This window comes from Camponotus floridanus, unplaced genomic scaffold (genome assembly GCF_003227725.1).
Source record: "Camponotus floridanus strain SB8 unplaced genomic scaffold, Cflo_v7.5 scaffold21, whole genome shotgun sequence".
Classification (NCBI taxonomy): Eukaryota; Metazoa; Arthropoda; class Insecta; order Hymenoptera; family Formicidae; genus Camponotus; species Camponotus floridanus.
The window spans coordinates 553,901-575,519 of record NW_020229337.1 but is presented as its reverse complement, the minus strand read 5'-3'; the positions used below and the strand labels follow the sequence as shown (position 1 = coordinate 575,519).

Here is a 21,619-nt window from a genome sequence, read left to right as displayed (position 1 = left end):
GATAATCTCATTTCGAAGTGTATTGTGGACAATATCGTATAATATAGAGCGTCCCCAAGCGACGCACGATATTCGCATTTCTCTCATTAATTAATATTGCAACGTCGTCATCTGGAATTGTCATCATAACTGCTACAATATTAAATTTATTTATTTGATCAATCTTTGATTATCTAAATATCAGCAAATTGTTATTAAATATTTATAATTTTTTATTTAGAGCGCTTTGAAGGCGAATTTTATAATCTTTTAGTCCTATATATGTATATATAAATTATGTATTATATAAACGATATATATAATTACACGTTTACATGCTGGACATTATCTTTATGTTTAAATCGCGCATTATACCATTCGCTCTCGCATTATACCATTCGCTCTCGTGAGAATTTCGAACCGATTGTCGCCGCGTGTTATGTGGGAAAATAAAAGAGAACTACGGACTGTCCGCGCGCCATTGTTGCGCTCGAAATATACTGTTATTTGGCCATCGCCCGCGAAACGAATGAGCATTACGTTTTTACAGGAGTCTGGTATACGAGCGAGGGTTTATTTACGATATTGCGCGGTGGACTGCAAAAGGACACGTTGATTAAACAGTCTGATTAAATATGCTCATTATATCCACTTCCATTACATGGCACGTTCGCGCGAAGACAATTTAATTAATGTCACGCGAAAACACGGTGTCGGGTTTGTTGTTTCTGTGCTCGCTCGTTCGTTTGCTAAATTCAAACTTCGTAAATTTACTTTGCAAGAGGAAATCGCTATTTAAGATAGGTGCAACAAACTATAATCGTCTCGCATGTATTTTTTATACTTATGTCACGTCACACATTATCACATATAATGCTGTCACGATTTTATATTAGATTTTTATTATTAATACAAATAAAACGAAAATTAATACGCACACGCACGCACGCACACACACACACACACACACACACACACACACATATACGAATTATATAATTTGCATTGTTACTATGCATGTTTTGAATATGCGAATATAATTGAGATTGTTCAGTTGAGAGAGACGGAAATTTAACATATTTTAAATTAAGATTTTGTTGCTATAGTTTATATCGCGTAAGAAAAAAATGTAAGTAAGGATGAAAGCGAGTTTTATTAATTGCATCATTCTCCCGGGCATGCAACATATAATTTCGTATGCGTGTGTCCCTCGCACCAAGGAATCGATCGAGCGTGTACCTATCAATTAGTTTAACTGCACTTTATGATCTCCATTCTGATGTTGTCAGCACGCATATAAAAGTGATCGCCACCTTTTTATAGAATGGAAAAAAATCGCACTTGTCGCCTGTCAGTGTTGGCATAGAAAACCGATCGTGAACAATAGGTCGAATAGTATAGAGGGTGTGTCTCAACTAATATTGAATGCATTCTCGGTTTTTGCGGTGTCTGCTATGAGATAAATCGAGAATAATTGTATTATGTAATTGTAATGCACGCTATTGAAATTTGAATAGTTAATTCGAATAGTTAATTCAACATCTTAAAAAAAAGCAAATAAATAAATATATAAATTATTTTTATATATAGTCAAAGTAATCGTCATAGTGTAATAAAGATTTCAATAGTTAAAATATTTGTTAAATTTGTATTTGAATTTGTATTTAAATATAAAAAATAGCATCGTAAATAATTTATGTAAGCGAGATTTCTTTTAAAGAAGCATTTTCGAAAGTATTTTTAATTTTTTCTGAATTATTATATTCTGAAGTATTTTCCAAATATGTACCTTAAATAAAGAAGCAATTTGCTTAAAGAAATTGCATTAAAAAAATAGAAAAGATTTTTGAGATATAATAAACATAAAGACCATGACACGAATAATTTTCGATTTAAGTATCTGAATGACTCGTGGTTGCCTTCAAGTGCACTCTGTAATTTCCGATTGATGACGGGCAATATTAGTATCGTATGTCGATATATTGAACTTTTGCGTGATAGCTCACCATATTCGAATATTAAAGTTTGCGTTGCCACGTGAATTGAGGTAAAAGTTTCTCTATTGAACATATGGTAAGGACAAGATGACGAAAGACTTCGATCCTTTACTAAATCGCAAAGATTTACTCATGTTTCTTCATCCATGCTCGTATAAACTAACGAAGGAAAGAAGAAATTAATGTTTGCTTAGAAATAAAATCCGTAGAGAATCAAATTGTGATATTTTTAATGATTAAAATGTATGAAAGTATTAGATGATTAAGTTAAAAATAAAAACAGATTATATTACAATATACTTAAAAAAATTTTGAAGAAAAATAAATTAGAGAGGAATAGAAATTATATATATTGCATTCCGAGTGTCACTAAAAAAAGGAAAATATATTACTTTCAGTATTAGAGGAAAAATTTTATAAATTATATTTATTTTTGATACACGTAGAAATTTTTATAAAAGTATAATAGAAAAAGAAATTCTTTATAAATCAATTGATATTACAATAAAAATTTATTTCTGCGCAAAGATTAAAGAATATCGCAATATAAATTTCCCGATGAATAAATGAACTTTGAGACAAATTACTCGAACGACTTGGAAAGGAAGTGGACGTGGTCGTAAGGTCGTCCAGAATTCATGTTCTCTCGGTTAATGGTTAATTGCGAGCTGGGCTCACGTAGGAGGGAGGAAATTAACGCGAAGGCAACGGCATAACGAGCAAGTCGACGAGGCCGAACGCAAGCGAGTTAAAGCACTTTCGGATTCATAAAAGTCTACCCGACCCGTGTATCTTTTTTCTTTCTTTTCTTTTGTCGTCAGGAACGTGTCGAGCGTTTCGAGACTTCTTTTTCACGAAAGATCGTTTTGCCATGGCAATTCGGAGTTTTCTTGTGTCAAAACTATGATAGACGACTTTCACTTATGTTCTCATGCTGTATATTGGCAACATTTTTTTTTGAGAAATATATAAATACTTACTTATTATAAAACAGTCACGTATTTTTATTGCAAATCCAGTAAATCCGATCATGTAAATAGGAAATTTTCATGAAAATTTTATTTAATCTTATTTTTTTAAATTTTAACCTATTATTTTTTTATATTATTTTAATTGTAAAGAGTATGTTATACTTTTGTTATATTATTATTTTAGTATCATATATCATCAATTATAGCCTTATATTACAAAATTGAAAAGGGAAAAAATGTAGTGTAACATAATTCTTTTTCTTTATTACTTCAAATGCAATATTTAATATTGGGATAAAATTGATTTCAGCGCTAAAAATTAACACTGATAAAAATACAGATTTAAAATTTCCTGGACTTGCGAATACAGTATATTGTTTTATACGCTCGTCTTGATCATCTGTGCTCGTTATCTGTGATTTTAATTCCGGTTGATTTTACAAGATCGCTCAATTAAATCGCTAAAACTGATTGCCAAATTAAATTGCAATTAGTTAATTGCGTAGAGTGTTATCGAACTGTCCAGGGCAGAGAGCATGCTTCGCAAATGTCAAAAGATACATACGCAGATCGAAGCTTAATTTTATAAATGAATCTCTTTTGTACATTCGCTTTATTTACAAAGTCATTAGTTTGAAATTAATAATAAGATAAATTAATAATAATATAAAACATTTCTGTTTTTTTAATTAATGTAAAACATTTATTCTTCTTGACGAAAAGTAATAAAGATTACATACGTACGCAAAAGAGCATAATAGGATGTAACCGCGCAATGAAAATTGATTGCTATCATTTCCTTCATTAAGCTGCCTCTCTCCTTCGTTGCCAAATAAAATCATATTATGTTATCAGATTTATATTATCAGAAAATTTAATTCTATTTAGTTTTATTTGTATTAATTTGTTGTAATTTGTAATTTAATTTGTAATTTAATTTGTTGTAATTTGTAATTTAATTTAGTTGTTTGAACTATTTAGCAAAAATTCATATTCCGAATGAGGGGGAAAGATACATTATTATATTATTACATTATTACATTATTATTAAATAAAAGAACATTATGATGTAAAAAATGTAAGAGCAACAAATTTTTCTAATTTTTCTAACTTATTTAAACTTTTTTTACGCATTATTGATGTTATACATTAAAATTAACAATTATATTGATATTCTAAAAGTACTAAATATATGATTTTATTACTATGTTTTTCATTATTTTTACTCTACATAAAGTAGAGTAATCAACAACATAATTTTTCCAAATGATTTTTACACCATCTTGAGATCAACAAATTTTAGTATACTCGATATTCTTTTATTCTTTTAAGCTCTTTATAAATTTTTGCGAATAAGAAAATTCGGATTAAAGCAAAATATCCGAATTAACATAAATAGCACTACATTTTTTGGTAAGTGCGATTTTATTTGACAATGGTTGGGTAATCAGCTTAATAGGAGTGTTATCATTCTATTTCGCTTATGTGAACGAATGTGACATAAAACACATGTTTCAACCAGATAATATTCAAATTTCTCTTAACGAGAGTTCTAATGAAATCTGTGAGAGCACATGATTTCTTCTCTCGACTTGGTAGAATAATCGCTGGTTTAACGCACGTTTGCAAGTGATTTGAGTTCCAGTCGGACCTGAATGTTAGTTTCTTTCCTTGCGAATTTTAATCGACTCCCAGTTCGCAAACGTGTACTAGAAGTTAGATATGGAAAGGGCAAAGCCTTAACTTCGTCCCGGAACTGGATTTTCTCGAGAAACTTGAACTCATTTTCTATAAGCGATTCGATGCGGCGAAAAGACGCTGCGGGAGTTGCTTATTTTAAAAGCGTCGACAGAACGAGACGTTTTAACGATTATGAGAAAAAGTTTTGCTTTTATACAGATATTTGAAGAGAGTGCACTTCCTCCTCGTTGTCGAATTTCATGTAATATCTCATTTTCAAAGTGCAAATACATACTATAAATAAAAATACTTGGATTTTAATTAAAATTAAGTATCTTTCTCTTTGAAAAATATTATGACAAGTTTATCATATTTAAAGCATAGAATTATAATACATATTTAGAAAGTAATATTACATATTACATATAATTAAATATATATAAAAAATATTAGATTTAATTTATACGAATAAATTTATATCTTTTCTATCTACAAATTATGTATGTAAAAGTTTCAGAACTCATATTAAAAGTGTTAAATAAATTCACGTTATAATTATATACTCATAAGTTAGTTATAAAACATATGAAAAACATATTATGTATTCATCATTAAATATATATTTTATTTACAAACATCTCGCAATTATACTTTAATAACTGAAAAAAGTAGATTGATAACGGAAAAAATAGATGATAGACATGTTTCTCTAATTAGTAACACAAAATTTCTTCAACATTGTTCAATATTAATCTAAAATGATGCTACACTTTAATCAAAAGCATATTATGTAGAAAGTCTCGCTTCGTAAACTCGACAAGTTTAAACTCAAGCACCTGTTTTCAACTAGAAATGTGACATCTGCTTCTCGTGTCCTTTCCTTACTAAGTTAATTATACTACCAAATTGCACTTTATGCTTATTTACAAGCGCTTTACCAAGTTTTGTACATCGAATCGAATGACGTAATATGCAGATATATGAGACTTAAATTGCACAAATTTAAAATCTTTGAACCGGTAAATATCTCGTCATTAGATATCTACGATTTCTAGGTTTTAAGCTAGGGAAAAGCGCTTTTATAGAAATGCCGTGTTCGAACTGCTCGGTCAGGGACGCCTCTTTTCTGTTCCGTTTTGGTGCAACCTTTCGGGCTTGAACTTTCCGACAACTAACAAAGTCGCAATGGCAAGCTAATTGAGTTTTCCTGCCAATTATTCGCGGTCCCACTCAACAATTACTTTTATATTTGTCTCTCTCTCTCTTTTTCCCTCATTATCTTCATCGAGTTTCTTCTGTCGAGTTCGTGATTTTCGAGCATCTGAAAGTCCGCTGTAAAGTAAACGGATCCACGAATATCCGAAGGATAGCGACCTAAGCTGACCTGACCGCGGCTAACCATCTTACTAAAGACAGATAAGAGGAATCGAGATTGAAGCTGCGACTGCCGATGGAGCTGTTCAATTTCTGCTCCTTTTCTCTTTGCCTTTCTATTTACGTCGTAAGACGATTGCGTGGTTCTTGTCGAATCTTCTACTGAAGCGAATAATACGACGGCCGATGACAATTCTCAAGTTCTGAACGCTCAATAGATCGTATCGACATAAGACATAAGACATTTTGAATAGCCGATATCTAACTCTTTTCAAAAATAAAATCTTTCTCATCCAAATTAATAATTTTTTTTAAAAATAGAATTTAGAAAAATATATAAATTAATAAAAAATTATTATACAATCATAAAGGAAACCGAGTATGTTAAAAAATATACTAAATGTATATATTAAATTATTTGTTTGCCAGTCAATTGTCAGTTAATATATAAATTGTATCAGATATATCCCGATGTAAAATCGCAGAAGAAATCAGATATATTCAAAATTTACGTCATTCATTTTATTCATATCTGAATTTTATCTTTAATACCTTTGATGGTTTGTCATCTATTGAAAAAAAATAATTTTTAAACAAGTCTTCAGTGATTTTATGTTTCATATGATTCAATACAATCGCAATAAATATCAAAAGAAAATAATGATTATTTTTTTTATGTGTAATTAGTAATTTGATTGATTACTTAACTTTAACTATTGTTGATTCGTAGATGCATCAAAGAACGATGTGATTATTTTTCCAAGCATATCTATCATGTGAGTCATTCGTTGGAAATAAAAGTCAAGAATTTAAATTTATTGCGTTGTATTTACGGCAAATTTTTTAATGATGTACTTATTGATTTGCATTTGTCTAGTTATCGCTTCTTTAATCTAATCTTTTTTTAGGTGATTTCGGTAATTTACATATCATTATCATTATTATTATCATTATTATTTCCGAATTGAGATAGTGAAATAATATACATAAAAAAATTTATTTGCTGGATAAATCAGATAACAAAAATAATTAATACATGCATATATATAAAACGTGGAATAATACACAAATCATTGAATCAAATAATCAAAGTTAATGAAAAGCCGTTATGTACCGAGCTGTTTATTAAAATTAATCAGAAATGCGAGAGAAACAAAATATTTCATAAAAGGATAAAATTATTTCATAAAGCGTTATTCGGTATAAAATATCATAATATTTTCAATAATAAATCGACTGAAAACCTTAATATTTGTATATGTTGCATATACGTGCGTATATAGTATTCGTATAGCAGATAATAGTACAATCAATTCTATATGTTGTTCCTTTCATGCGATTATTTTTTATAAGTTAATAATTATTAATGTTTATGATTAATCAACACCGCGATTAAAGATTCGCAAATATATTAAGCTAGCTATTTATCAAATAAATATTTTTAGAGAGAGCGTAATTTATTATATTTAATATAAAAATCAGAATAATAGAAAATATTTCCGTTACATATTTATATTAATTATTTGAGTGATAATTATTTTTTAACGATTTGTGCTTGCATTTTTTAAATTCATGATAAAAACAATGGATTTAATGTCTAAATAATTGTCTGTATATTGAAGAAAATAGGCATTCTCTCTCTCTCTTTCTCTCTTTCTTGCTCTCATATATATATATATATATATATATATATATATATATTAATATAATATATTAATTACAATATAATATATTTCATAATCTTGTACATATAATATAATATGTTTTATAATTAATATCTTATAGCGGCAAAACAAGTGCATTATTGGCTTTTCTTTCTCCGAAACTCTCTCAATGGATACACTTTGAAGTTGGAGATTGGAAGGACTCAGTACCCAGAAGATTTATCCTAAAGGAGAAGCCAAGTATCTAAACGCGTTTAACGGTTTTTTAAGCCCTATATAAGATCCGTTTCATTGTTATCTTTTTTCGGAATTGCTGTGTAAAGTGTCGCGTAAAATATAAGAATGTCGTTTTAAGTATCTCATTTCCAAGTGGATACCATCTAAAAAGTTTTGCGTTTAAATGCGGAAGTGCCATTTTTCGCGCGTGTGAGTTAACAGACTGATGATCCTGGCGAACCTGATGATTTTGATAATCTGAGAGAGGAGGAGCAGACCTAGAAGGTATTGAGGACTGCTTTAGGATAATTTATTATTTATATATTTGTTGTTATTCATTATCTGTTATTTATTAATTTGAATAATTTAAATAATTTAACTAAAAGAATTATATATATAAACGTTTGTAAAAGTTGTAATTCCATTTATATATACTTAAGAAGTGTATATTTAAGAAATATATTCTTTTTATTTTATTATATATATAAATATTTATATTATATTAAATGGGGAATCAAAATTTATGTATAATTTTATAATTTTTTGAAATATTGGTTATTTTATGCTTTATTATAATTTGAGTCATATATTTATATGTTACAGATCAACGTAGCTTCTCAATGTAATCAACTCTGCGCTGTTATGAATCGGCTTCGGGTGAGTGATAAATTTTTATTTTATGATCAAAAAACATCAAACGTATATATCCTAATTTTTTTTTATTTTTTATTTTTATTTTAATTTTTTATTTTTTTATTTTATTAATTGCAATTTTTTGCGTATTTGACATATCTTTTATCTTTTATTTTTTGATATCCCGATTATTTAAATAATTTAAATTCTATAAATTAATTTTATATAAATCTTTATTTCTGTTATTAAAGTAGAGAAACAGACTAAAAGATTTTTATAAAGATATATAATTGTGACAATAAAAATATCTTTTATAAAGATGAAATATAAAGACAAAGAATCGAAGAAATATATATTAATATCTTTTTATGTATTAAATTGGAAAATTTTAAATAATGTGAATCTGTTAACATTATTTTCGAAAGCTTAGTTAAGTAAAGTTTAGTCTTAAATAAAGTTTTGATAAAAATTATAAAAATAACTATCATTCACATTGAAAACTATCTTTTTATTAGCATTGTATTATTCTCGGAGCAAAACGTACTTGTAGCGATCGTTGATCGAGATCGCGACGTGAAAAGAGGGGAGAAGAGGGGATAAGAAAAAATGTGACGTAACGCGTATAAGTCCGCCGCGGGGGAGAAGTGGTAAACTTCATGAGAGCGTGCGATGCACATACGCGTCATACGCGCGCCAAGCAACACACGGGCCTTTTCAAGATCGTCGTCTTCCATTTATTTCTTACAATCTCATCAGTCGGTGAACGTGGTTCGTAAATAGCAATCGATTGTACATCAAGATTATTTCAACGACGGACGTAGCTGCTGAAATTTATAAAACGACAACGACGTCTAACATCGTGAGGAAACATGCCATTTTTTAAGAAGCTCCGTAGATTCTCCCGCCATAAAAGTAAGTCTTTTCTTACGAATTGTATGTTTGAAATATAGTTTGTGCGTAATTTCGTAATCTCATATTCTATATTTATATTTATTTAAATATCTGTTTATTTAGTTGTGATTTTTTCATCCAATCAATGCGAGAGTAAAGTTTAAAATTCGTTCTTACTTCTTGGTTAATCCCCTATCAATTAAATTTACATAAATTTACACACAAACTATTATATATATTTTCTTTGACTTATGAAAGGATTTATTATTATATTAATTTAAAAATTAATCATCTGATGTGAGAATATGTAATTCTATTTATCCGGTAGGATTTAAAAATTGTTGTACTCTCTCAAATTTTCTAAATTTAAAATTTTAGATAGGATGTATATTATTATTTTTTTATAATCTAGAATAGAAATTTCTGTAATTTTATAGTTTTATTTCGGAATTTTAAATTTTCTTAATTATTATCTTAATGCTTCGTACGAAGTCGCGTTTATCTTATTAGACTAATAAAAACTTATAGTTCGGAGCTGATACATGCATGTTTATATGTGTTCGCTCTCTTATTCGTCGCACAATATTGTCGATACAGTGCGCGGCGCTATTTCCTCGGTTCCCGTCTTTTGCTAAGTAGCACATCTCTTCGACTAAAGTCGTTCGTAATCGAATTTTGTCCCGGCCAGGAGAGATTCTCGAAGTGCAACGAAGCGACGGCGACCTTTAAGGACGCGCACTTCGATTCGAAGCTCTGTTGCCTTCGTCTTAACATAGTTTCGAACCCATCGGGACGTGTCGTTTCTTTAGGAAACAGCGAATCAGCATTCGCGGTGTAATTTGCGCGACGACGCGTTCAGCTGTCATCAAATGAAACAGTCCTGAGTGATGCGATTTTCTTTGCTAATTATCGCGCGCGAATCGGCATAATGATGTTACTTCGAAGACACGCGTTAATTGAAAATAATTGGGTAAAAAATTAAGCGAATTAATGATTACGATTATTTTAACAAGTAGAATACAAAGTAGCTCAATATTATGATTACCGAGTAATAATCGAGGAATAATCGTGATTAATATACAGTGTGAATTATTAGAGCTAACGATTAATTATTAATCATGTAATTTTGGAATATTATTCAATTAAATTAATTAATACCCGATTTAAGATTATTACAGTCAACCAATTAATATGTTATGACATATTACTTTATTGACAGTATCAGTATCTTTTAATGAAACGATTTAAATGTCGAGAAATAATTCCTAAATCGAGTATTTTTACACAATTTTTTGATACTGAAATATCATTTCGTTATTCAATGAAACGATGTAAAATTTGTAAAATTTTAATAAGTTTTATTTCCAGTCGAACATTTGAAAAAGTAAAAAATCAAACCTTTAATTTAGATTTAGCGCATTAAATGTTATTAGAAAGTTGCCGCATTATTATCTCAATATGATACAGCTATAATTTTATAAGCACAAAAATATCGTGCAATTTTCTTGCTTCGATTCTTTTTATTACTTCACTTTACTTTACTGTAGAACAAGTAACGCTGGTATAAAATACGACAAAAATATTGAAATTGCACGTTGTAACGATACAAGTGCAATGCATATTGTTGCGCATGTTCCTATTTTATGCCGACTGGCAACGTGTGCGCGTCAGCTAAAGTTTACAATCGTCAAGCGATTCTCGTACATCTATCCTTAGCGCATCGTGTTGTCGCGTTCGGAATAAATATCAGTCAATATTTATCTCTCGGAATGTTTGAATTCGTCATAATACACGTGCCGCTACATTTTTACGATGTGATACTCGGAAAATAATAAATACGCAAACGTTGAATTATACAACCGTTACGACCATAAAAACGAAATATTTTCGAGAAATATTGATCAAAAAGAATTGGTAAAATATCGGTTAATAATAAAAGTACAAATAGTTTTTTTTCCACAATAATTTTAAAATAACTCCACGTTTTTACAATTAATTTAGAAAGAAAAATAAATTTAAGATAATATCTCCAATCACGATAGGAAGAATTTTAATTCACGATGCTTTAGTGATAAGTGAGTTTACTAAGGAAATAATAAATAAAAGAACTTAATTATAAACGCATATAATATAATATAAACGCGTTCTTTCTTTTAAAAAATGACTTAAAGTAATAAGTTATTACATTAACGCGGAAAATTCAATATAACTCGTACTTTAAAAAGTTATATGAAGGAATATATTTGAGATCAACGAGATTGGAGAACATGTCAATATTCTCTAAGCGAGATATTTTATCATTTATGTTTAATATACGCCATGGCATCTTAATTATACGTCTTTATCGTCTGCAATTTCCTTTCACTAACGACCATTAGACGTCCGTCATATTGATGTGATTTCTGTTTCTTTTGGTTTTTTTCTTGCTTTATACTTCACGAAACGATTATACATTCGACGTTTTCGTGCGTTGCATAGTAGTTTCCTACGTTGTAGTTTCTCTGCACCATGTAATTTTCATCTGCCCGATAGCTTTACATAATAAAGCCATATGCAGTTTTCACTTTTCGCCAACTGTAGTTCAGCGATCGTAATCTCACTCGCGCTCGATTTGACAGTCGTTTATGAATTCGCGAGCGTTGTATCAACTATTTCAATATCGATATTCTTATCTTTTTTTCCTAGAAAAATATCGCTGGGTATTTTTATAAAATATTTCGACATGATTCTGCATACTTTTGGAACTTTTGAGAAAGTTTTGAAATGCTAAAATATATATCTCCTCTAGAAAGTCGAGAAAGTAGATTCTTAATGCGAAACATGTAGTTTATGCAAAATAGTGAAGATTCTATCTATTTTTTTATTCTCCCGCATGATATTTTTTATTTCTCTCGGTTGACAGAAAATATTGTTATCAGGTTATCATTGAATTATTATTATTCATACGATTATTACTATTAATATACGAGTATATTGACATATATGGTCATACGTGATGCACATATGATTTTCTGGAATATATAGAGAGCGAGATTTTAGAAATTAAAAGACATAAAAAGAAATACGGAGATTTTTTGTCTAAATTACCAATTCAAATGTGCGTTGCCTGGAAAAAATACGCTTCACTTCGCTCATATACTTTGGTTTATTTTCTCGGAGTCCCTTTTTGTCGTTCTTCCAAATCGCAGTCTCGCTCTGACTATGGGATATGCCTCCATTTTTCTGATGACACAATGTCAACGATGCGCCGTAGCGCATACTCGGTGTGCCTGACAAATTTACAGCTCGCGCATATGCAAGCCCGCGGGTTTACATCATCTGCCGTCGACGTTTATTCAAATACACGAGCGAGAGCGCGCACGTCCATCATTTTGCTGGCTAAATTTCCGTCCTTTTCGGCCAACCGCGCTGTACCGCAGTGTATATGGCGTTCGTTGTGTATCTGCTCGTGATGTGATGCAAATTCATTTCTCATTCTGGAAAAGGATCGCGACCTTTATGGCAGCAAAAGAATAGTACTAATCATAAGAGACAGATTAATTAATGTATGCGCGTTTTTACAATGGTCAATTGTGATATTTGATTTCAGGAGAGAATGCGTTTAATACTTTCAATATACATATATAAATGTATATTAGTGAGGATAAGCTAAAATCAATAAAAGGTAATGTATGAACAGCATCCATGATTAATTAAATTTCATTGGTAAATAAAGGCAGGATGATGAAGTACCAATTGATGAAAATTTTATTGATTACGCTCGAAAGTAGAATTAATTAAATTCAATATGATCACGGAGGAATAATTTATATCCATAAGTTAGAAGCTGAAAGAAGGAAATGAAGAAAAAATATATGAATCGTTTATTAAAGTGATTCATGTAATCGGCTTTTGACGCATTGAATTTAAATGAAAAGTAAATAAAAATTTAAATGAGAGAATATATAAATTGTGATTCGGCATATTAATATTTTTAACAAATTTTTTAAAATTTCAAATTACCAAAAGAGAGAAAGACTTTATCTCTAATATTTTGAATAATCAAACTGTACTTATTTTCAAAATTTTAAAATTTATTTAGAAATTGGATTTATTTAAAAAATATTATTTATATTCGATTAGTTTACGGTTTATATTCCCTTTTCCCTTGAAATCTTCTGTAAACTTGAGATTTTAAACTTTTCCGTCCTGTGTGGAGATAGCATCGCGTGGCGCAGAGGATGAAAACGGCGATGAAATCCGAAGTCACGTCCGTGGAAAAGTTCAGCGCAGACAGCTTAGGGGTTGTAAATGTTTAGGGGTACAGCAGCCAGTCGTGGCTGGAAAATTTCAAATCCTCCGATCGTACATTTTGCTCAATTTCTTTGAGCAGCAGCAGAGAGCTTTCTTCGGTTTCTTGCCGCGAAGAAGGATTTACCGACGAAATTGAGGTTTCATGCACATCTCGGTATCGTTAACCTTAATCCTTTTATTCTTCACCATCTAGGTGTACGGAAGTACATTACAATTTATTGTGTACTCTTTGAATGTATTTTTTATTCGGTTATATTTTTCGATGAATATTGCATTTTTTAGGCAATTTTTATTCTAGCAATTTTATTAATTTTTATTTTAGAATAAAGATAAAACTTCAACTATTTAATTTTTCTTAAAAATTTATGAAGAGCTACAATTTTAACTCTATTGCATTAAATAAATCTTTTTTTTTGCAAAATTCCTAATATTTTTAACATTTTATTTTATTCTAACATACCTTTTTTTCAAATTATATATTTACACTACAAGGAATAAAATTATTACAATGTTGGAAAAACAATTTTGGTTACAAAAAATATGAAAAAATTGTAACATGTCACGAGAATTTTAAATCAATAAGAGAATTTTAGATCAATAACGCTGAAAACTGATTCATCTTTCGTTGAACGTCTATTATAATTTTCTCATTAAATTTTCGCGTTAGCGCTAATTTTTTTCCAAAAACATGAAACCGATCAATTTTTCACATTTTACAAGTGAAGGTAATAGCGCGAGTGCGTTCGCGACAGCGGCTTTTCTTCGTTCGTAAGAAAGATTGATATCGATCTTGTGCACGCCAGATTGTACACGTTAGATAGATAACGGGCAGAAGCCGAGTTTATTCGCTCTCCGCATTTCGTGAACGACGAGGCGATTTTATTTCATACAAACGATAAATAATGGTGTACTTCGTCGTGCCTGCGCTGCGAAATTGTGCAATTTATATCCGCCTCTTGCATTCGCCTATCACTGAATCTCGCGTCGATTACACTGCAAAATATTATTACGCTTTGGGCGACTTTTAAATTCGGAAAAGCGATATGCATTGTTGCATATTAAATAATACACGCGACTACATATTGTAATTATACGACATCATATTAACGTAATGAAGAGGATATACGATAACGGGTTATTAATTTTTCATTTAACATTGTATTTTATAAAATAATTCGCTCATATTTTATTAATGTATTACTAATTTATTTTATATTAATTAATTGTATTTTATATTAATTGATTGTATTGTATAAATTTATACGATTTACATGTGCGGATATTTTCTTTTTCAAATTTTTCTCGTAAAATAATATACCGTTAAATTAAAAGTTCAAAATATCTCTCAATTTATAATTTATATTATGTATATAATATTGTATTATCTGAAACCATTTTTGAAATTAAATTTCTATGAAAAAATCTTTATCTTTATTCATATTTAATCACGATATATAAATAAATCATTTCTATAAAATTAAGTTTTTAAGTATATTTTATATTTTATATAATTTAAATACATATCAAAATATATATCAAAATATTTTTTAAATCACAGTTGTGATTACTGATTTACATTTAAATTATGTAAATTCTTTACAATATGTTATTTAAACTCTATTTTATACAAAAGACTCATTTGATATTTCAAATATACATTTATATGCAAATTCCGCAATTAGTTTGATACGAATGATGGCACAGTTCATCGTTATCTCGTGACATTATGCAATTTACATATATATATGTATATATCTTGTCGATAACGTTCGTGTAATAAAGAATTGCGATTGATCTTTGTTCGACTACGAGCAAAACTCGCGAAAGCTCCGCTGATACAGTTATTTGAATTGTACAGTGTCAAGTTCAATGTATATGCAGTTTTGTATTACAAAACGGGTCAAAGAGTTTCGATAGATTTGCGTCGTATAATATTTATGATTTTTTATCGCGTTGAAGATGCGCCTCATCAAACATGCGCCTAAACATGCGGGTTGCGAGATTAACCAGATGAATTAGCACAAGCTATTTAAGCATTCTTCTTTTACGCATATTGCTATATATTTTATCAATATTGAGTTTAACCCGCCGCGCACGAAGTTCTACTGGATATCAGTTTTCATTCAGCATTGTTTTAATTGATAGAAAGTTTTAATGTATCATTTCAACTCACTCGAAAGCATTAAAAGATTTAGAGAGAAAATGTTAAGAATATCAGGAATGTATTTTCATGAGGAAACATGAAATCTCATGAAAAATGATATATCAATGGATGAATATAGTGTCAAAATTATAATAAATATCTCAATGGGAAATTATTAAAATTAATATTATTGATTGAAATTAATTAAATTTGAATTGTTCTAATTCTTTCTCATTTTTTTTAATTTTTTATATTTGACAAATATTCATAAAAATTGGACCATTATTGTAATGAAGCCACATTCGAAAACGGTTTAGAGCGATTTTATGACATTCACTCGATCGTAGATAAATCCTCGACATGTGTAATATTTGGTTAATAAAACGAATAATTATAATCGTCGAGAATTCTCGGAAATTTTGGTTAATACACGAAATTGCCGATTATTCAACATGCGCTCATATATCCACCGGTCTCGTTAGTATGAAATTCAAAAGGGGGGGGGGAGAAAATTAGTATGTATTACGTTCTCATCGCTTGGAAATATATTTGAATAGCGATATTATACAAAACCATAGAATATATTGTTGTCAGCATCGGCGAACTTAATTTAAAGTTGGCACATTTGGAAGTGCATGACTGGCATCCTTGAGAAAAAAATTGAATCAGCGTTTCTTTAAACGGATCTGGAAATGAAGAAAGAGCGAACCGAAAAAAAAAATAAAAGTAGACTTCCGAGCACAGAAAAGATGAGAAGAATTTGAAGAATTTAGGAACAATCGTTTCTTAATAAAATTTAAGATAAAATTTTAATTATAAAACTATTTGAAATTTGAAATTAAAGAATATTATTGAATATTAAGTTCGCGGCCGATGAATAAAATTCTAATAAAATGAATAAATAAAAATAAATAGGCAATTCTTTTAAATTTATAGTTTAATTTAATTACAAAAATTAATATAAAAATTAAAATAAAAGTCACAAAATATCAAGATTCATTATTAGGAAAATATATTATTTTCTCCTTTTCTTTCTCTCTTTTTTCGATATTTCAAAATTACTAGAAAAAATTTTAATTTGCTTAACTTATCATTTGTAATCACATAATAATATGTAATTAAATATTAATCATTATAAAATTATAATATTAAAATTGTAATATTTAAAAATAACAGTAATAAATTCGAATAACTTGCGTCACTTTTGATCAAGTATTTCAGGATTAATATACTTTAACTTCTTATTATCTGTTTTACATTTCGCTTTTTGAACATATTGACAATAAAACAAGAGCTGTTTCCGAACTGGTAATGTATAACGAGTTTTCATCCTTTGGCTGAAATTTTGTCGGATTTTTCATATCCTTTGTGAGGCATTACTTTTTGTCTCTTTATCCTCAAAATAACTTTCGCGAATTGTCCGGCAAATTGTTCAGTGGACTGACAATATTTTCGCTCGCGAATGAAAAAGCGGAGAGCGCTCGATTATGAATCACACTCCTGGAGCTTTTCGCGCTTCTTGCAAGATTCTCCAGGAGAGATCACACAAGTGAGCGCTGAATTACTACATTTGCTGCATTCATTTTTCTGCATCTGTCGTAATTCCATTATTTCAGTATTGCTACAGAATTGCCACGTCTGGGATGTATAATTTTTCGTACATTTGCTATGGAAAATTCTCGGATTTTTCACGCGGAATTAATCTCTCGCGAATACTGTCCGCGATATTCACGAGTACCAATCGCTTGCAGTTCCACAATGAAGTGAAGAACGAACGATTGTACGTAGAAAATTATATTTAGAATATGTGTTCGCAGATATATAAATATTTACAAAATATATTTTAATCATATTCATGTTCACTATAGTCTTTCAATTCTTAAAAAAAATAAAATTAAAAAGAAAGTTAAAAAATGGAAATTTATTAGTTAATAATTAATAATATTAAAATTTTAAAAATAGGATATTATATTAGGGTATTTTTTTGTCAAAATCAATTTATAAAACTGCAGAAAGTTAGTCATCGTAGAAAAAAAATGACATTACTGCGCCGCTAAGTGCGCCATTTGTTTGTTAGCGTTGAAATATTACGTTGAAAGTTTTCGTGAACATAAATCTATGTTAGTTTTTACTTTTTTTTCTTCATTTCATATATGCATGAATGTATAACGATACACGACTTCAGTCGTGAGGTGACGAATGCGAAAGCTTTTAATGCGGACTTTGATCGATGAATTCTTGTCGATTTTCGCAAACATGTAAGCACGAGTTGACCCCGTTCCTGCTACATTTTCCGATAGGAAAATAAAGAACTTTCTCGGTGCGATTTCGTGCCTGGAATTATAAAGAGTGCTTCTGACTGTCGCTGAACTCGGTTATAAACGGTTGTTATGGAAATGACTATACCATCGTGAAAAATATCCCAAAGAAACGCGTCATGTTTATTGATAGGACCAATTTTGGGAAAATTTCGATTTCAATTCGAAAAAATACAATGATTGAAAAGGTGAAACTGAAAAGAAAAGAACATTTTTCAAAGAGAAAGATTTCTCTCTTTTAAATCACTTTCTCATACACGAGATACAATTTCATAGCAGTCCGTAGATCGGTGTTAGGTCTTGCGAGGGTCGACTTGTATTAAAGTTTTTCCCTTGTTGTCGCTATTTTTCCGACGATTCCATCGCGGCGACCGACTCTGCCTTCATCATTCGTAGTCGCGGAATAACCGTTTTCTAGGGGTTAAAGGAACAGGAGCAGGACAATGGCGAGCCGTGGACGTCCCCCGAGAAATTACTTGATTTCCACGGCAAAACTCGCGCGAGAGTTGGCCCTTTCCTACCGTTGTCTATCTATCAGATCCTCTTCGCGTCCATAGCTTTTTTCTCCCGCCTCTTTCTTTCGTTCTCTCGCCTTTCCTACTGGAAAAAGTTCTCGAGCCCTCCGCTACTGCGGAGATTTACGATCCTTGCGTAGCTCTTCAGGAACATGAGGCTCTTCGCTATGGAAACAAAGACGGTAGAGATGCATGCAGGAATTTTGATCATTCTTAAAATTTGCAAAGAGCCTCTTTCGAAATGATATTCGAATCCTAAAATACAAAATAAATAATAAATGGAGATAATATTCAGAAAATTTTTTAAATTTTTTATTCGAGCAATTGCTGGATGTTTGGAGATTTCATCAATATATTTTTTTCTCGAAATATTTGCTCTCTTTTTAAGATATGTTTTATTCATTAAATCTTGTGCAGAAGAGATTAGCATTTTCCTTTAAATCTATATTGAATCTCTTTCTCTCAAATGATATATAATCGTATAATATTCCGTGTTGTGAATGTAATGCAATTGTTTTATAATGATTTGCTCGATTTGCTGTATATCCTTGTTATTTTTTATTTACGAAAATGTATATTTGCCAAATAATATTCAAGTCCTTTTATTACGCGCTCCTAAAAGGTAGATCTATTCTCATGATATCTTTTCTTCAACATGTTCGCGTCTATTCTAACGAAGAAGAATGGGAGGCACGCTTTCCTGCCTCCGATCGCGCGGTTGGTAGAAACATTGCACTATACTCTCTTAAAGAATAAAAATATGGTTAGCATTGTGATATCTTGCTATTACTGAAAGTATCTGAAATGTGATGCATTTGAAATAATAAATAAATGTATAACAGTTTTGTTTATTTCGATAAACAATCAGATATTATTTCTCTATGAAATTGAAAGATAAGAATTTATTTTATTTAATTGCATTATGCTATTCTATTCTTATTAATGCTTTGTATCGTATTGAAAAAGTAAGAAACAATTATATAATATTTTATAGCATATGTGCGAATTTCTAGTAAAGATTTAAATCTCTTCTCACTTACACGAGTTTGTAGTCGCATTAAAAAAAGGCTGTAGAAATATTTGAATACCAAAGTACTTAACATTACACGATATATTTGATGGTGCAACAAACTTTATTTAACGTCGAGTTAAATAGCGAAACGTGAGATAAGTTAAATGAATCCACGAGATTGATCAAGACAAGATCTGGTATTACGTTTCTTTTTACGTCAAGAAAATGCCGGCCAGAAGCCCGATTGTTGCATCAGTCAGTGCATGCACTCCCGTTGGGTCCAATTATGTCTTTTTTCCCTCCCGCTTTCTCTCTTCTTCTCTCTCGCTCTCTTTCTTTTCTCTTTCTCTCTGTGATGGCCTTCCTCTTTCAGACTCATAAGACGACGTTATACTTACACACTTCCACTAACCCTGAATCCTTTCGTGTGCCTTGCTTTTCCATCGCGAGAGTCCATGCCGGACTTGCATCAGCCGATTTCAGACTGCCAGCATCTGGTTCATTTCTCTCTTTTTGTTCTTCTCTCTCTTTCTCTCTCTGACATGCACGTAATATAAACGGTCACTTGTGCAGCCGGCTAACGGTCGACAATTTTTTCTTATTTTGCCGGTGGATCTTATGCTTCCTCTGCTTCTTTTCTTATTTTTCATTCGAGATAAATCACCCTTCGTCCGTCTCTATCTAAAATTTTACATGCTTATGCTCGAACAACACAAATCCATTGTATATATTTTTATATTCGATAACCCGATGTCGATATGAATATCATTCGAGAAAGGAAGTGGAGGGAAATTTAGGAATAAGAAAGAAAGAATACGAGAGAAAACTGTTGAAAATTTATTTTATTTTATTATATGCGCGTATATATACGATTTTTTAATCAATAAACCATAGAAAATTTTATCAATTCGATTCTAAGGAAGAGATTTTTGTCATGTAATTCATATAGTATCAAAATTAAGAGAATTAGTTTAGTTTTATTTATTTAGTTTATCTCAATGTTTCAGTTGCTATTGTCTAATTGTTTAAACAGAAGTTTTGTCTTCCAAAATTTTCTTTAGCTTATTGCTGGTGATACTGTTTAATTTGCATACAAAATAACGAGTTAAGGTAGGAAAAAGCGCGCGTATTAACGGGTTGATCCACGCAAGATGCAGGCACTGAAAAAACAGCAGGCGGCTGCGATTTCCTCAATTTCAGCTGTGGATTAGTTGCAGCAAGTACTAGCAGCAGGTGTTACAAGAATGGAGATGTCGAGAATATCTCGCTCCTGTCTCGTTTGCAAGCGAAATTCTCCTAATTGCGTCGTTGATGGAACACGAAGCAGTCCTGGCGATTTTCCAGGTATTAAAGGGAATTATTACGGACGACGATCTACTATTCCTTGCGAACGTGATACGAGAAGAAGATGGTTTCTCCAATAATTCAAACATTAATTATTTATGATAATGTTTAACGAGAGAGGAATCAATATTTGGCTGCATATGCAAAACATGCAACATAGAATAATCAATGTTTAAATAAAAAAAAGAAATAGAGATGAGACAATATTATAATAAATAATATATATTTCAACTGGATCAAAAACTAAAACTAAACTTTCTTTAAATTGTTTTGAATTTTTAATTGTAAATTGTTTTTCATACATGTTTTTCGTACATATAATATAAATAATTATTGTGAAGAAATTTTTAACGGATCTAGACGTTGCAGATTACGTATGATTGATAACGGAAATGGATTTCTTAGTTGTAGTTTCTGAAGATCCCAGAAAAAGTAAAAAAATATTTTTCTTTGAAAATCAGAAGTCTCTTAAAAAGTCTTCAACTTTGAGATTTGACTGGATCAAGACCAGTCGAAATTGAACAAATTCAAAAAAAGGAGAAAAAAGCTTCTGAAGGAAAGAATGGAGAAAAAGACAAGAAAGATGCGG

At 30.3% G+C, this 21,619-nt stretch overlaps 1 protein-coding gene across 2 annotated transcripts in view; it reads left to right on the top strand.

Moving 5' to 3' along the window:
- The window catches only part of LOC105253065 (low density lipoprotein receptor adapter protein 1), a 77,927-nt gene that overhangs the window by 6,034 nt on the left and 50,274 nt on the right, over positions 1-21,619 (top strand). Inside the window, exons 3-5 of one of the 2 annotated variants that reach the window (XM_011260836.2) lie at positions 7,787-8,166; positions 8,485-8,538; positions 9,030-9,426. In XM_011260836.2, the coding sequence (XP_011259138.1) occupies positions 9,384-9,426 (43 nt within the window). In that variant the 5' untranslated portion in view covers positions 7,787-8,166; positions 8,485-8,538; positions 9,030-9,383. The remainder of the gene's footprint in view (positions 1-7,786; positions 8,167-8,484; positions 8,539-9,029; positions 9,427-21,619) is intronic. The other variant, XM_011260837.2, reaches the window with a different exon arrangement.